General features: G+C 36.7%; 1 protein-coding gene across 3 annotated transcripts in view; it reads right to left on the bottom strand.

Annotated features, from left to right (window-relative positions):
• Positions 1-294: 294 nt before the first annotated feature.
• The window catches only part of PIK3R1 (phosphoinositide-3-kinase regulatory subunit 1), a 63,245-nt gene continuing 50,679 nt past the window's right edge, over positions 295-12,860 (bottom strand). For 2 of the 3 annotated variants that reach the window (XM_048502883.1, XM_048502884.1), the window contains 9 exons: positions 10,490-10,592; positions 9,866-9,964; positions 9,588-9,768; positions 8,922-9,047; positions 7,382-7,524; positions 7,079-7,255; positions 6,924-6,992; positions 5,456-5,626; positions 295-4,594 (listed from right to left, as the gene is read on the bottom strand). In XM_048502883.1, the coding sequence (XP_048358840.1) occupies positions 4,405-4,594; positions 5,456-5,626; positions 6,924-6,992; positions 7,079-7,255; positions 7,382-7,524; positions 8,922-9,047; positions 9,588-9,768; positions 9,866-9,964; positions 10,490-10,592 (1,259 nt within the window). In that variant the 3' untranslated portion in view covers positions 295-4,404. Of the gene's footprint in view, positions 4,595-5,455; positions 5,627-6,923; positions 6,993-7,078; positions 7,256-7,381; positions 7,525-8,921; positions 9,048-9,587; positions 9,769-9,865; positions 9,965-10,489; positions 10,593-11,903; positions 12,065-12,860 lie in introns of those variants that run through there. The other variant, XM_048502885.1, reaches the window with a different exon arrangement.

The following is a 12,860-nucleotide window of genomic DNA, read 5'->3' as shown; positions in this document are numbered from 1 at the left end:
TTGAAGGAATTTGCAGGAGACTTGAGCCATGAATAATCCCATGTTATTTTTTTCTCAAAGAGCCGTTTGGGAGAATGTAGTTGTACTATAATACCAGAGAGGATAGGTGAGACAATAAATCCACATCATAAATGGGACTTATTCAACTTGAGTGTCAAATAGCTTAGGAAGAGGAAAATTTAGGATTTTTTTTAAAAAAGTGCTGGCTTCCATTATTTCCTTCCAAGATACAATTACTCAACAGAAAATAAGCCCAAGGTATAGATACCCTTATTGAGGATTCAACATATAAAGTGCAGTTTCAAAACCATCTTTATTCTGTTTGAAGACCTAATACAATTTCTTTAAAGCAACTTAAAAAAAAAACCCAGGACATTACTCCATCAATTCCAGAAAGCCAACATTTTTAAGGAGGCACATTTTTAAAATATTGCCTTTTAAAGGCAATTTATAACTGTCCCATTTAGCCACTGACTCCCTCCCTAAAAAACAAAACAAAAACACACATTATAAACAAATAAATGTTAATGTTGTAAAGATATTTAACAGAATAGAGCTTAATTTTCTGAGGGGAAAAATTAAAATAGCAGCATCTTGGGCAGCTAATGCAGTCTCATAGGGACACATGCAATGTCACTTTTCTTAGTTTTATATCAAGCCTTTCATGATTCGTTAAAAAGAGCAGAATAGTGCATCTTGAAGCATGTCCCATGGGAGGCATTGTGCTTAGCACTGCCCGTTCTGAAAAGCAATCCGGAACAGAAACCATCTTAAGAATTGCTTTCCCAAACAAATACCATGCATTGCAAAAGCACTGTATTAAAAACTAACTGATGTCTTCCCCGTCAAAAACATAAACATCAGAACAATTTTTTCCAAGCATCAAAGCTCATTGTTAATTACAAGACAAAGCCACTTTTTCTACACAACAGCTGACAGTGAAAAACAAATTTGGCTTTACACATTAAAAGGAAGTTCTACAAACATGACCTTTCCAAGCTCCTCATGCCTTTCAAACAGTCAGGTGCATCCTGGCCAGTCGCTCTTCAACAGTGAGTACCTCATTTGCAAAGAAAATCTGAATATGTGTGCATTCAAAAAATGGCTAGAGATATTAAAATATGCTCTCTTTTTTTGTATGACCACTGCACAGACACAAAACTTTTAAATTCAAAATTAATTGATAAGACTGCCCTAGCTATTGGAATTGAATTGATGCTCATGGTAAAGAACACTCCTAGTTATCCAAGCATCCAGCGACTGGAAGTTTAAAATTCAGTTTTATGGTTACAACGTTTTCCCTGCCACACGGCAACAAAGAACCTAGGGCCTACCAATGATGTAATATGACAATAAAATCCAATCAAGACCATTGCCTTTTCTCCTGGCCATCTGGATGCAAAATCTGAAGAGAAGTTTCACTGTATATTTAAATTTGCACAAAGCTACACTTAGAACAACAACTCATTCTCTCTGTCGCTTCTTTTTACACACGCAAAAATACATATATACAAAAGTATACTAGACACCATGAACCCAAGCCTCAAGTTAAGAAATCTGTAACTTGTTTTGTCTGTAGTAGCTCTACTCATTTCAGGCGCATCACAATATAAAAATGGCAATTCATATTTCAGCAGCCCTGTTAAAGTTACTTTTGTAGTTCGTGAGTTTTTGTTTTGTCTCTTGGTGCCCTTATCCAGCGGGAGATGCATGTACAGAAAGCATTCATCCGCTAGTGGTCCTGGAACTGCGTATTAGCAGTGCCAACCTGAATAGAGTTACGTCCTTCTATGCCCATTGACATCAATGGGCTCAGAAGGGTGTCCCCGTGCCCAGGATGGAACTGCAGAGTCTCGCACAGTTTGCCAGGCTCTAACTTGGTATCCTGCACTTGACTGCAAGTGGGATTCCTCTTTTGGAATTAGCAAGCACATACAAAGCACCAAATAGATGTTCAATGCTGTCAGATTTAACAGCGCTGATCACGTGTTTAGTTTACGGGGCAGGAAGAGCTGAATCTTACCTTGGCTCATTCAAATAGGCCTAGATACAGTCCTCCTGCCCCTGCAAACAGATGAACAGAGCAGGCAGTGTGGCAACTAGCTGTGTGTAGACTGATGTACACTTTAGATTCTCTGCAGGAGGGTCTTTTTAATTTTTTTCCCTATCAAAGTGCTTTTGGGATTATATTACATTTGTAAATTGTTTGCTGCCAAATGACCAATAATAATTTGGCCGCCAAAATAACAATTAAAACAGAGCAAATTTCATAATGCAACACAATGTTTTTATATTACCGAGAGGTCTAGTGAGGAAGAATATGAGGTCTAAAGAACACTGATTTAAGTTTGGGCTGATCTTTGCTCCCTGAAAGGACTCCAAACCCACTTCCTTCTGAGGCAACCTAGTGCAACGGGGAAGGAGAACACGGCCTCAACTCTCACTGAAGCCATTATTAAGGACTGCAAAATCCCCACTGGGTTTTTAAGGGGTTTGAATTAAATCCTTCCACATAATGAAACAAAACACATTCCTCATGAAAGTAGCTATAAACAAACCTTTCTCAGCTTCACTGATAATAAAACAAACCAATTTATTCATAGTGTTACAAAATGAAGTTATATCTACAAGAAGTCTTTACTGCTTCATTTTAAGAAGCATAAAGGAGTCAAAGCCATCAAAAGCCCCTCCATGAGATCTATTTTCTTTTTGCATTTGCATTAAACAGTCTTCTAGTTCCTTAATGCTTATCTGTAAAATATAAAGGACATCCATGATGTTCAGTTGTTCAAGAAATGCAGATTTTGGCTGAGTAAATACAACACTGAGGTCTTATGTTTCTTTTATTACATTTTATCATTGGTACCTGATCTAAAATTGCCCTTTTCAGATGATAGTCCTATTTTTAATTCTTACCAAACGAAAATGTCACAGAAAGAGCGCTTCCTAAAATTATCCTTATTATATATATTATGCACACATAATTCAGAGGAAAAAAAATCTGTTCTTCCATGTGACATGAAAAATATCTGGATGCAGTGTCTAGAATTGTTGGTCAAGATTGACTACTCTAGTAGCCGGTGTGTTCCATCTGTTTATCTACAGCATTCATTATAAAATGTAAATCTCTCTTCTTCCAAATACAATCAGAAGCAAGACAGAAATGTAAAACACCCTCTGAATAAAATATAGTGGGAGACCATAATCTGAAGATATTTTTGAAACAATATTTTTGGACTCAGTGATACTTCGCAATGTTCATATTTTTTTTATTGAATAAAGCAGCTTTGAAGCTTATCAGGCACTGCCCAACAAAATATTTAGTCAAAAAGGGAAATCATGAATTTGAACCTTGAGCTAGCAGCCCAGTACTATATACAAAGGAAAATAACCCCCTGTAAAATAGTTTATATGTTTGATTTTGAAGCCAACTTCTATTGGCATCCTATACATTTCTTTAAAAAAAAAAGAATGAGGAAAATGAAAAACACACAAGGACTACTAGGTTTAGGGGACACTTTGAGACAAAAAAAACCCTAGAAAAAAGGCTTATCCTCTAGTTACACTTGAAACTGAAATGCAGGCTATAGAAGATGAAGTATTGCATAGCAGTATAAGGATTCAGCTTTTGGCGAAACAAAGAAGGAAAACAGAATGAGCTTGGTAGTGACAGTATCCGCCTATGATAGTTAGTCATCCGGTACTATGTACATTTTATATACTGTATGCCGTAAAAAGTCCAGATTTTTCTTCAGTCTTAAATATCTTCTTAAAACAGATTTTAAATGTCTAAACAAAAACACTTCCTGGCACTTCTGTTACCATGTTTGTTTCTCCGATAAACATACTGTCATCAAAAGTCTTTTTAAAGTGTCCCTTGAAAACGAAAAGTGCCATTCTGCTACATATCATCCACCAGCAATCCACAACGCTGGGCATCTGAATCCACTGTGCACAGCTGCATCGCCCAAGTCACTATGGAGAAATTTCACTGCCATCTATGCAGGCCCAGCTGAACTTGGCGGGCGGGGGTGTGTGTGTGTGTCTGTAGAGTTCCACTGTTTGAGCTCATAAAGCTGTTTAAAGAGATGGTCAACAAGCACCATGGTTAAAGGCCTCTATGTCCCTGCAGGGAGACTGTTGTAGCACTTCTCTCTCTCTCTCGCTGCATTTTCCTTTGCTTCATTATTTTTTTTAAAAGCACTTTAGATTAGAAATGTATGTTCACAGCTCTCAACTGCAATCTCTCTCGCTGCGGTTGCAAAGAAAGCTTCAGTCCCATCTGAAGACAGACAGCTTTGACAGTGCCGCTCACACATGAGCATTTTCTCTACCCAGAGGCCTCAAGATTGCTGAGTTATCTTTGTGGGCATTTAAGTTAAAAACCCCAGAGTATTAGCTTCTTCATCGCCTCTGCTGTGCATATACTGGATAGGCTAGAGTGACGTTGAGAGAGTCATTGTGCTGGACGAGCGACGTGTGTTGATAATGTAGCACCAGTTCTCTCAGTGAGTTGTACAAATTATATGGCTCTGCAAATCCAAACCCAGTAGGTGTTTTGTTGATGACACAGTGCTTTACTTCACCATCCACACTAGAAACAGGAAAAAAAAAGCTTAGTATGTTGTCAAAAGATACATTTTTACTGACTGATTTTCCTTTATTATTAATGTTCATATAAAGAAGTAAACAATATCCTTGGTCATTTGGGACTGCTTAGCCTAAAACTAGTTCCAACCAATAATATTTTATGACTTTTCAGTCCTTTCATGGCTACAGCTATCTATTTGTGGCACTTCCACTATCATCAGATTTTTTATTATTCATTTTCAACTTCAAAGGCACTGTGTACCTCTGAGTCATCTGTTTAAAATGGGCCTCCTGAAAAATCATACTTGGGACAGAGCCTCAACAGATTTACTCTGTGAAACTGGGATGGACAACCCTACAATTTTACCTTTTTAGTCAGAATAGGGCTTCCAAAATTGTGTTTCAGGATCCTAGAATAGCTAGAATAAACACCATGAAGTGTGACATTAGGCTGAGAAGTGTCCGAAAGGTAGTGGAGGATTGTGGGAAGTGTCCTAAAGGTAGTGGAGGAGAAGCAGCCCACTCTGCTGTGTTCTCAAGGGCCATTTGTGTCTAACTTGAAGCTATTAAAAATCCTGTTCTCTGTTGTAAATTCCTTTAAAAAATATGTCAGACAGACAGAGCTTCAGGTTTGAATTCTGACTAATCTCCAAAGGGAAATAATTAAATAATTGCAGTGGAGAGCCATTGGGAACCCTTCTTTAATGATGAAGAGACAGCATTAGTAAAAGGTGAATTCTATAGTATACTGTACAAACATTTTGTTCCACTACACAACTGAGTTGGAAAACTTTTAACAGAAACAGAGGAAAAGAAAACTGCGGGTTATAGTCATATAGTAAGGTCAAAATGTGTGAATACATACACTACAGAGCAGGCATAGCAGCCCGGTTTGCTGCTCTCCCGAACAAGGAATGTTCCATCTCGTTTGCCACGTAGTATATTTTCAGCTTGGCCTCTATTGATATTTCCCACATTCCATGTTCGCTCATCTTGATGAGGCAAATCTTCATCATCTTCCACCATAGAGTACTGACTGTATAGAAAGCAGCAACAAAAACCATTTAATATCCAAATATTATTCAACTGCTTTCTCTCAGCAACCTCAAGTAACTTTCATGAGGTCAAATACTGTGGCTTTTAAACTCTGATGAGAAACAAGTAACTTTTAAAATCATTTATGATAAAGATTATTTCCTGAATCTGGGAAGAAACACCCTATAGTGGTGACAATTGAGATTCCCAAGTCTATACAGTTGCAGCTTTTGTTCAGAATTTTGCTAAAGAAAACAACAGAATTCTAGTAAGCTTTACAACTTTTTTAAAAAACATAATATGACCGTGGAGTTTTGACCCCATACTTCCATTCTTGCCAGCACTACTACATCTTCACTGAAGCCCCAATAAAACATTAAAATGGAGATTTTGGGCTCTACTACAGATAAGCACACAGAGAAATCACAGAAGAATTCTTCCTGAACAGATGCATAAGATCTGAAGTATAATAACCACATAGCCTTCCATACCAATAGAGAAGCCCTCAGAGCAATAGTTTGATCATATCACTAAGCAGAAAACAGCACCAAATGATCAATCTTCAATTTTTCAAATGTTATTCTAAAAAATTATCTGTGAATTTCACTATTTGCTTTGCTGTGTTCACTGATACTAAGGACTGCATTGTACACATCAGAAAATTTAGCAACTGCACAACGCAAAACCTCTCAAAGAGGGCTGTGTCCAGCATTTGAAGATCAATGAAAGTTGGTTGCACTTTCATCCTCCAGCTTCAGACACTTGAGATAAAAAATGAACTGCTGCAAATCACAAATTTGGATATAAAAGACTATGGTCCTTAGCTAGTGGTTATGACACACATGTGAGGGTGCCCAATAAAAACCCTTGTGCCTTCTCTGACCACTTCCTTTTATTGAAGAGAATAGGAAGTGCTACACACCAATGTTTTATATGAGGCATCTGTGGATGGTCAGAATTAAATGAACAACTATAGCCCAGCGCATCTGAATTCACAGAGAATCTGATGCAATCAAGGACATCTATCTTATTGTTCAAGATATTGGGCAAAAGGTGTAGGTTACAGTCAGTCAAGCAAAGGACCGCCCCAGAATTCTAGTTTTTAAGGTTTCCTCTAATGACTCAACTCTTAGCATTCTTCTGGCTCAGAATTTAACAAAGCTAGTTTTTCCAGTGATATATCAAAGTCAAAATGGTGTGGTACTTTACGGAACAGATTTATTTTTTATCACTGAAAACTCACTTAGCAATAATATAGCTGAGATTCTACAACAGTTCAAAAGATTTGGGATACTCACTCTTCTGTATTTTCATTGCCGAGCCATTCATTCAATTTCTTCTGCCGCACACCCTTCTGAGTCAGCCACCTGAAAACAGGTTTGAAGACATTAGTCACAGAAGTATTTGTAAAAATTTAATATTTAAAAAGGTCTTCCAATTCATAGCTACTTACATCAAATAATGATCTCTTGTCTTTCTGAGCTGCATAAGGTCTGGTTTTATGCTGTTCATGCGTTTATCAATCTCTCTGTACTCTGCAGCTTGCTTCTTTAAATCCTCTTCCAGTCTGCGCCGGCTATCCACAATTTCACTGATTCGAGATTTCAGTTTTTCATAGTTGTGCATAATTCTAGAGAAAAGGTTTTTGGGTATTACATTCTGGTTGGACAGTTGGAATTCATAATTTCAAAGGATATTTATCTTGTTTTAGACTGTCTGATATTTCAAATCTGATATTTTAAACACTGCTACTAACCTTTGTATTTCCTTTTCATTCCCCTCCCTTTTAAATTTTTCTATGTATTCTTTGCTGTATCTTTCTTGTGTTTGGCACTGCTCTTCAAATATTTTTATGGTTTCATTAAATGCCTCGATGGCAGTTCTTTTCATTTGAATTTCCTGAAAGGGAGAAAAGGTGACCTTCAGTTACAGCAAAATTCAAAAGCAACTGGCTATCCAATATTGCTGGCTTGGTTGTGGCAGGTTTTTTTTTTAAAAGAACAGAAAAACAGCACAAGCAGTTAGTTGTCTATCTATTCTTCCAATGAATGAAAAAAACATTTTAGGCTGTATATAAGAAGCCACTGAAATAACCATCCAACTACCCCAAATGATTTATTTTTCAAAACAGGGATGTTTTTATCACTTCTCCCACTTCATTCCAAAGCATTCTGTGATGCAGCATCAAAAATCCAATGGGGCACATCCAAAAATGTTAGACTCCAGCCCCTGAACACTTATTTAGTTCTGAAAGAGTGATTTCCCCAGCATTAAATCTAGGTTTATCTTATCTGTAAAATTTATTATAAATTACTTCCTCTAGGGAGCTTATGTTTCTGCTATTCTTCATTTTATCACCCCAGCAATCTTACAAAGGAGACTGAGATTTTGATTGCTGTGCTTCATTGCTGAGTGGAGATTTGAACCCAAATCTTTCGAATTCTAGTGCAACTATACTACCTGCCAGTCATTCCCTAATTCCGATGGAAGGCCTTGGCCTCTGTCCCCTTATTTTATTGGACATCCAAGTCAAGTAATTAGTCACAGTGTGAAACAGGGTGCTGGACAAGATGGATCATACAGTCTATTAAGTTCTCACACTTTCTTTTGAAGGTTTCAGCAGCAGAAACCAAGAGTACTAAGATTTCATCACAAAAATACTGCACATTTTTGACAAGAGTTGACTACAGTCATCATCAAAGCCAAAAACAAGTACTGTTAAAATCACAATAAGAACTCCATGTACAAAGACAGCAATTTCAGGATTACGAAACTCAGAATCAGGATTTTATACACACACAGAAACATGCACAAACAGAAATACACACACACCCTTATCTATCTTTATCATATTATCCTCAAAATTCTATATTTTCTATGAAAATCATTGAAGTTCTTTAAAAAAGAATGTCTTCTTAATTCTTCCTACTGTAGTTAACTATCCTGATCAAACATTCTATTATTTTTAAAGTTATCTATTAAAAATATGCCATTGTGTTAGAACTTATCAGAGGACACAATGCTTGTTAAGCAAATGAGCACTCAGAATATAAAATACCTACCAGAGTTGATTTTGTGCCACTAGATTCTATCAATACTTTAGAGATCTAAGCAATTTTAACCTGTCAGCTTTAAAGCACTTAGATCAAAGCTCATCTTAGCAGTTTGAATCAAAATCTTTAAAATGTCAAGACCTTAAACCTTTAACCTCAAAATACTGTCAATATCAACTTTCCTGAGCAGACTTGGCCCTGCTCCAGTGAAGAGCTCTTAGGCTGACATTTAACACTGCTCACCTGAGAAGTTCTTGTGTAGTCTTCATACAGCCTGTCATACTCTCTGTTCTTTTCTTGGAACTGGATGTTATATTCATGCAATTTCTTTCCCACTGCTTCAATACTGTCCTCCTTAACCACCTGATCCTGAGGTGATAAACAAATAGGCATATCTCTAATAAGATGAGGATTCTTGGAGAGTACTAATATCCAGTAGAGAGCACTAATTAGGTTATCATTTGGAAATCCACATGGGAGCCTTCTTGCAGCAGAAGGATTGTATTGTGTACACAACAGAATATACTGATATACACTTACTGTGGAATGAACTTTTGTAGACAAGAGGCTACTTCATAAGATGTAATGGTTGCCTCTTGCCTTAAAAGCTCACTCTAAACATTTATTAGTCTTTTAAGTTTCTATAGGATTCTTCTATGTGCTTGCTATAAAAGATTAATATAGTCACTTTCGTGAAATACATTATAATAAAAATACAACCTTCTCACTGAGAACTGTTCGTTGATTTACATGATTAATTCTGCAGCGAGAATCATATATAGAACTCAAGCATAGCAAGAACATTTTTAAAGGCGTTTAAATCCAAATTCCTCAGATATTAAAGCCAACTTGCCCAAAGTTAATACTATAGCAGTACTGTGCTCAAGCAGAAGAAAAGGACATATTTACCTGCTGATATTTGGATACTGGATAAAGCAATTTAACATCCAATTTTGGATTATACTGCGCTAAAGACTCGTTCCGGTAGTGGTTTATTAGCTCAACCACAGAATTGAACGTTAATGGATCAGAAAACCCATATTTTCCATCTCGATGAAATATTTTAATTAATTTATTATTTCCTCCCTTTCTGTAAAACAAATTGAGGAAAAGAGTCAGCCATATTTATGCCCAATTATTTTCTTAAATGCAATACTTAAACAACAGCTTGATGCAATTCTCCTTACCGTAATGTAAGAGTATAGTCCCCATGCATTTTGGTGGAGGCATCTCGTACCAAGAAGGTACCATCAGCAGTGTCGCGAAGCTTCTCATTTACTTCTTCCCTATGATGGAACCAAAACTTGGTTTAGAAACTGACTTCTGAAAAAAATACCAGACTTCAACTAAAACACAGTATCTCAAAATTATCTTAATCAAAAATTATCACAGTATCTTAAAATTAGCTGCAGTACTTGGAAAGCTTCACATGGACTCTTGTACTTTACTTTCTGCATTAAAACAACCCAGCTACTATCATTATTTTCTGCTGGAAAAAGGTATCTTCCCACTTGTCTAAGAAGCGTGTTCAAGGGAATGATTCAATAGTAGCCTACATCCTTTATATACAAAAAAAAGTTCAAAAAGTCTGGACACATATTGCCCTTCTTAGCCTTCTCTATTAAGTCCTTTAGTCTGAGATATGATATGTTTGCAAACAATCTGTCACCTGTAGCAAATGCCATCACTTAACTGTGTTATATTTTATATTCTTATTAGTTGAAATACATTTCTATTATCTTTAAATGGAGTGTATACTAAGAAAATATATAATTCAGTGCAAGATAAATTGATTTTGTTGATAGCCTTACCTCGAGATATCTCCCCAGTACCATTCAGCATCTTGCAGAGACATGTTGTTATTCATACCGTTATTTGTTACAGTATTAGGCTTTGGAGGTTTAGGAGGAAGTGCTGTAAATGCAAAGAAAGTATATCTTAGCCTATCTGTACATCATATAGTATATGTTAAATTACATCATTAACTTAAATCTACGGAATTCCTGCAGCTTTGATTTGTTTGTTAAAATCAGCTACATTTCTCAAATTTCCCATCCTTTCTTGTTCTACAAAGGATCAGGAAACAAAAATCATTCCACAGTAAGCAGATCATAAACTAACACATGCATGGCAGTTACCTAAAAGTCTTGCATTTCCAGCCAAGAACTGTCCCTCCCCTCTCTATTGATATTTCACGAATTGCAATTTGTTTTTAAAAGATACCTACTGAAGTATCTTTTCTCCTTTTTAACATTTGTATTAGCATCTTTATATCATTTCACAAAACAAAATATATGCTGTATCTGCCCCCTACCCCCATTTGATCATCTAGGAAGAATTATTTTGCTTTCTAGCTCCAACGTTGCTGTGCTAGATCAGCAAATCCTCACAACACTGTTGTACAATTCAGGAAAGGAACTGAATTTCTATGATCCTCTGCCCCTCCCCAAAAAAACCTATCTAAGGAATCCATCTGTGACCCAAATATCCCTGGTGTTAATCTTAGCATTCTGTAGGATAAAAACTGTTCCAAATGGTAAGACTGATTATAAAATCACATCCTTTTTACTCAGTATCAGAGCTGCAGACCAGTGAGTGTAGGAGAAGATACTGCAGCATTGCTGGTTTATTAGCAAAGGAAAACAAAACTGAAATCAGTATACATATGTGTGTGTGTGTGTGTGTGTACACACAAACACACATGCTTAAATTCAACAAACTGGTTTATATACTTCAAATTCAACAAGCTAGTTTATATACTTCAATGCATGCATAAACCATACCTGTCAAAACAAATGTTGCATTATCATAGGTTCAGTATAGTCTAATTATTTTTCTATCTCATCCTAAATAACTGCAAGTAAAAACAGTTTACCCCTAACCATTGTTAACTAAGATGTTCCAGTATGACAGTACTGTTTTCTAAAAAGCACTTTTTAAAAAACAGAATCTTGTGTCTGACGTAATGCAGAAAAGACTGCTCTGTTTTTACTCTATAACAAACGTACCTACAGGTGAGATAAATTACAGGACTATAGTTTCATTAAGCAAGCCAAAATAAATTTTAGACAATAGCCTTTACTGACTGCTTCTTCTATTCAGTAAAACATAATTCCGTGAAATGACACAATAAGCCTAAAAACCAGATTCTCCTAAAGAAGCAGTTATTGCTACATCCAGAATACTGCTACATCCCAGCCTTCAAAAATAACACTGCAGTATTACCTGGTGGATCCATTTCTATGTAAAACATCAAATCCGTGCCACAATTTATATCTGTCCTGGGATAGTCTATGTCCAGCTCTTCCATGTTCCAGACAGTGTTGTACATTATCAGCAAGTAAGCTCAGTTATAAGGAAACAGTCAGGATCTCTTTGTAATGGTGTCTTGGAATTCATTTTAAAACCTATAAGGGGCTGCACTGTAACCTATTACATCATAATCCCCAGCCAATCATGTCAAAAATAATGTCACTGGACCACTCCTGTTTCATCATTTTCATTCTTCATTGTTAACATTATAGCAATTGTCGTTTGAGGGGGGAAAAAAGAGCTGACAGAATTGTGGTCGGCACTTGATCTTATTCAGGAGACGGAATGTATTTTCAGTTTACACTGATTTCTGTCTCCTTCCCCCATCCCCCCCCCCCCCTTAATCTTTTCTGTCTGCTGCTTGGTACATTCCACTGCTGGCAGGTTGACAAAAGGCTGATATGCTGCAGCAGGAAGCGTTTTCTCTCTATACAGTAGATTTCTTGGTTTACAGAGCCGGACCACTTCTCAGCCCAGGCATTCTGAGGCATACCTCGTAGGGGTTACTGACTGGAATCCTTTTATGCATGTTTTGAAGCATCTGCGTATGAACGCTTTATGAAGGGCAATGCGGGCAGGAAGCTCCAAATCTATTGCAGAGTGCCCATTTTGTGCATATTTAATACTTAAAAAGTCACAATGCCTCACACTGTTGTTAGAAATATGTCCATAAAGGATGATTTGCAAAAAAAAAAAATCTGGCTGATACACGATTCTTTAATTACATGTGAAGTGGTTTAAGTTTGAAATCAAGCCTGGCTGTATTAAGTGCCAATCAAACTTCATTAAGAGCAACATTACATTACAATCCGTAAAAACCAAATAGAGTCCTGATAGTTAAATCACTCTCCGAGTTACTAAATGTCTGGT

Source organism: Sphaerodactylus townsendi, linkage group LG07 (genome assembly GCF_021028975.2).
Source record: "Sphaerodactylus townsendi isolate TG3544 linkage group LG07, MPM_Stown_v2.3, whole genome shotgun sequence".
NCBI classification, from domain to species: Eukaryota; Metazoa; Chordata; class Lepidosauria; order Squamata; family Sphaerodactylidae; genus Sphaerodactylus; species Sphaerodactylus townsendi.
Note: the sequence above shows the minus strand (reverse complement) of the source record. Positions and strands in the feature narration are given on the sequence as shown.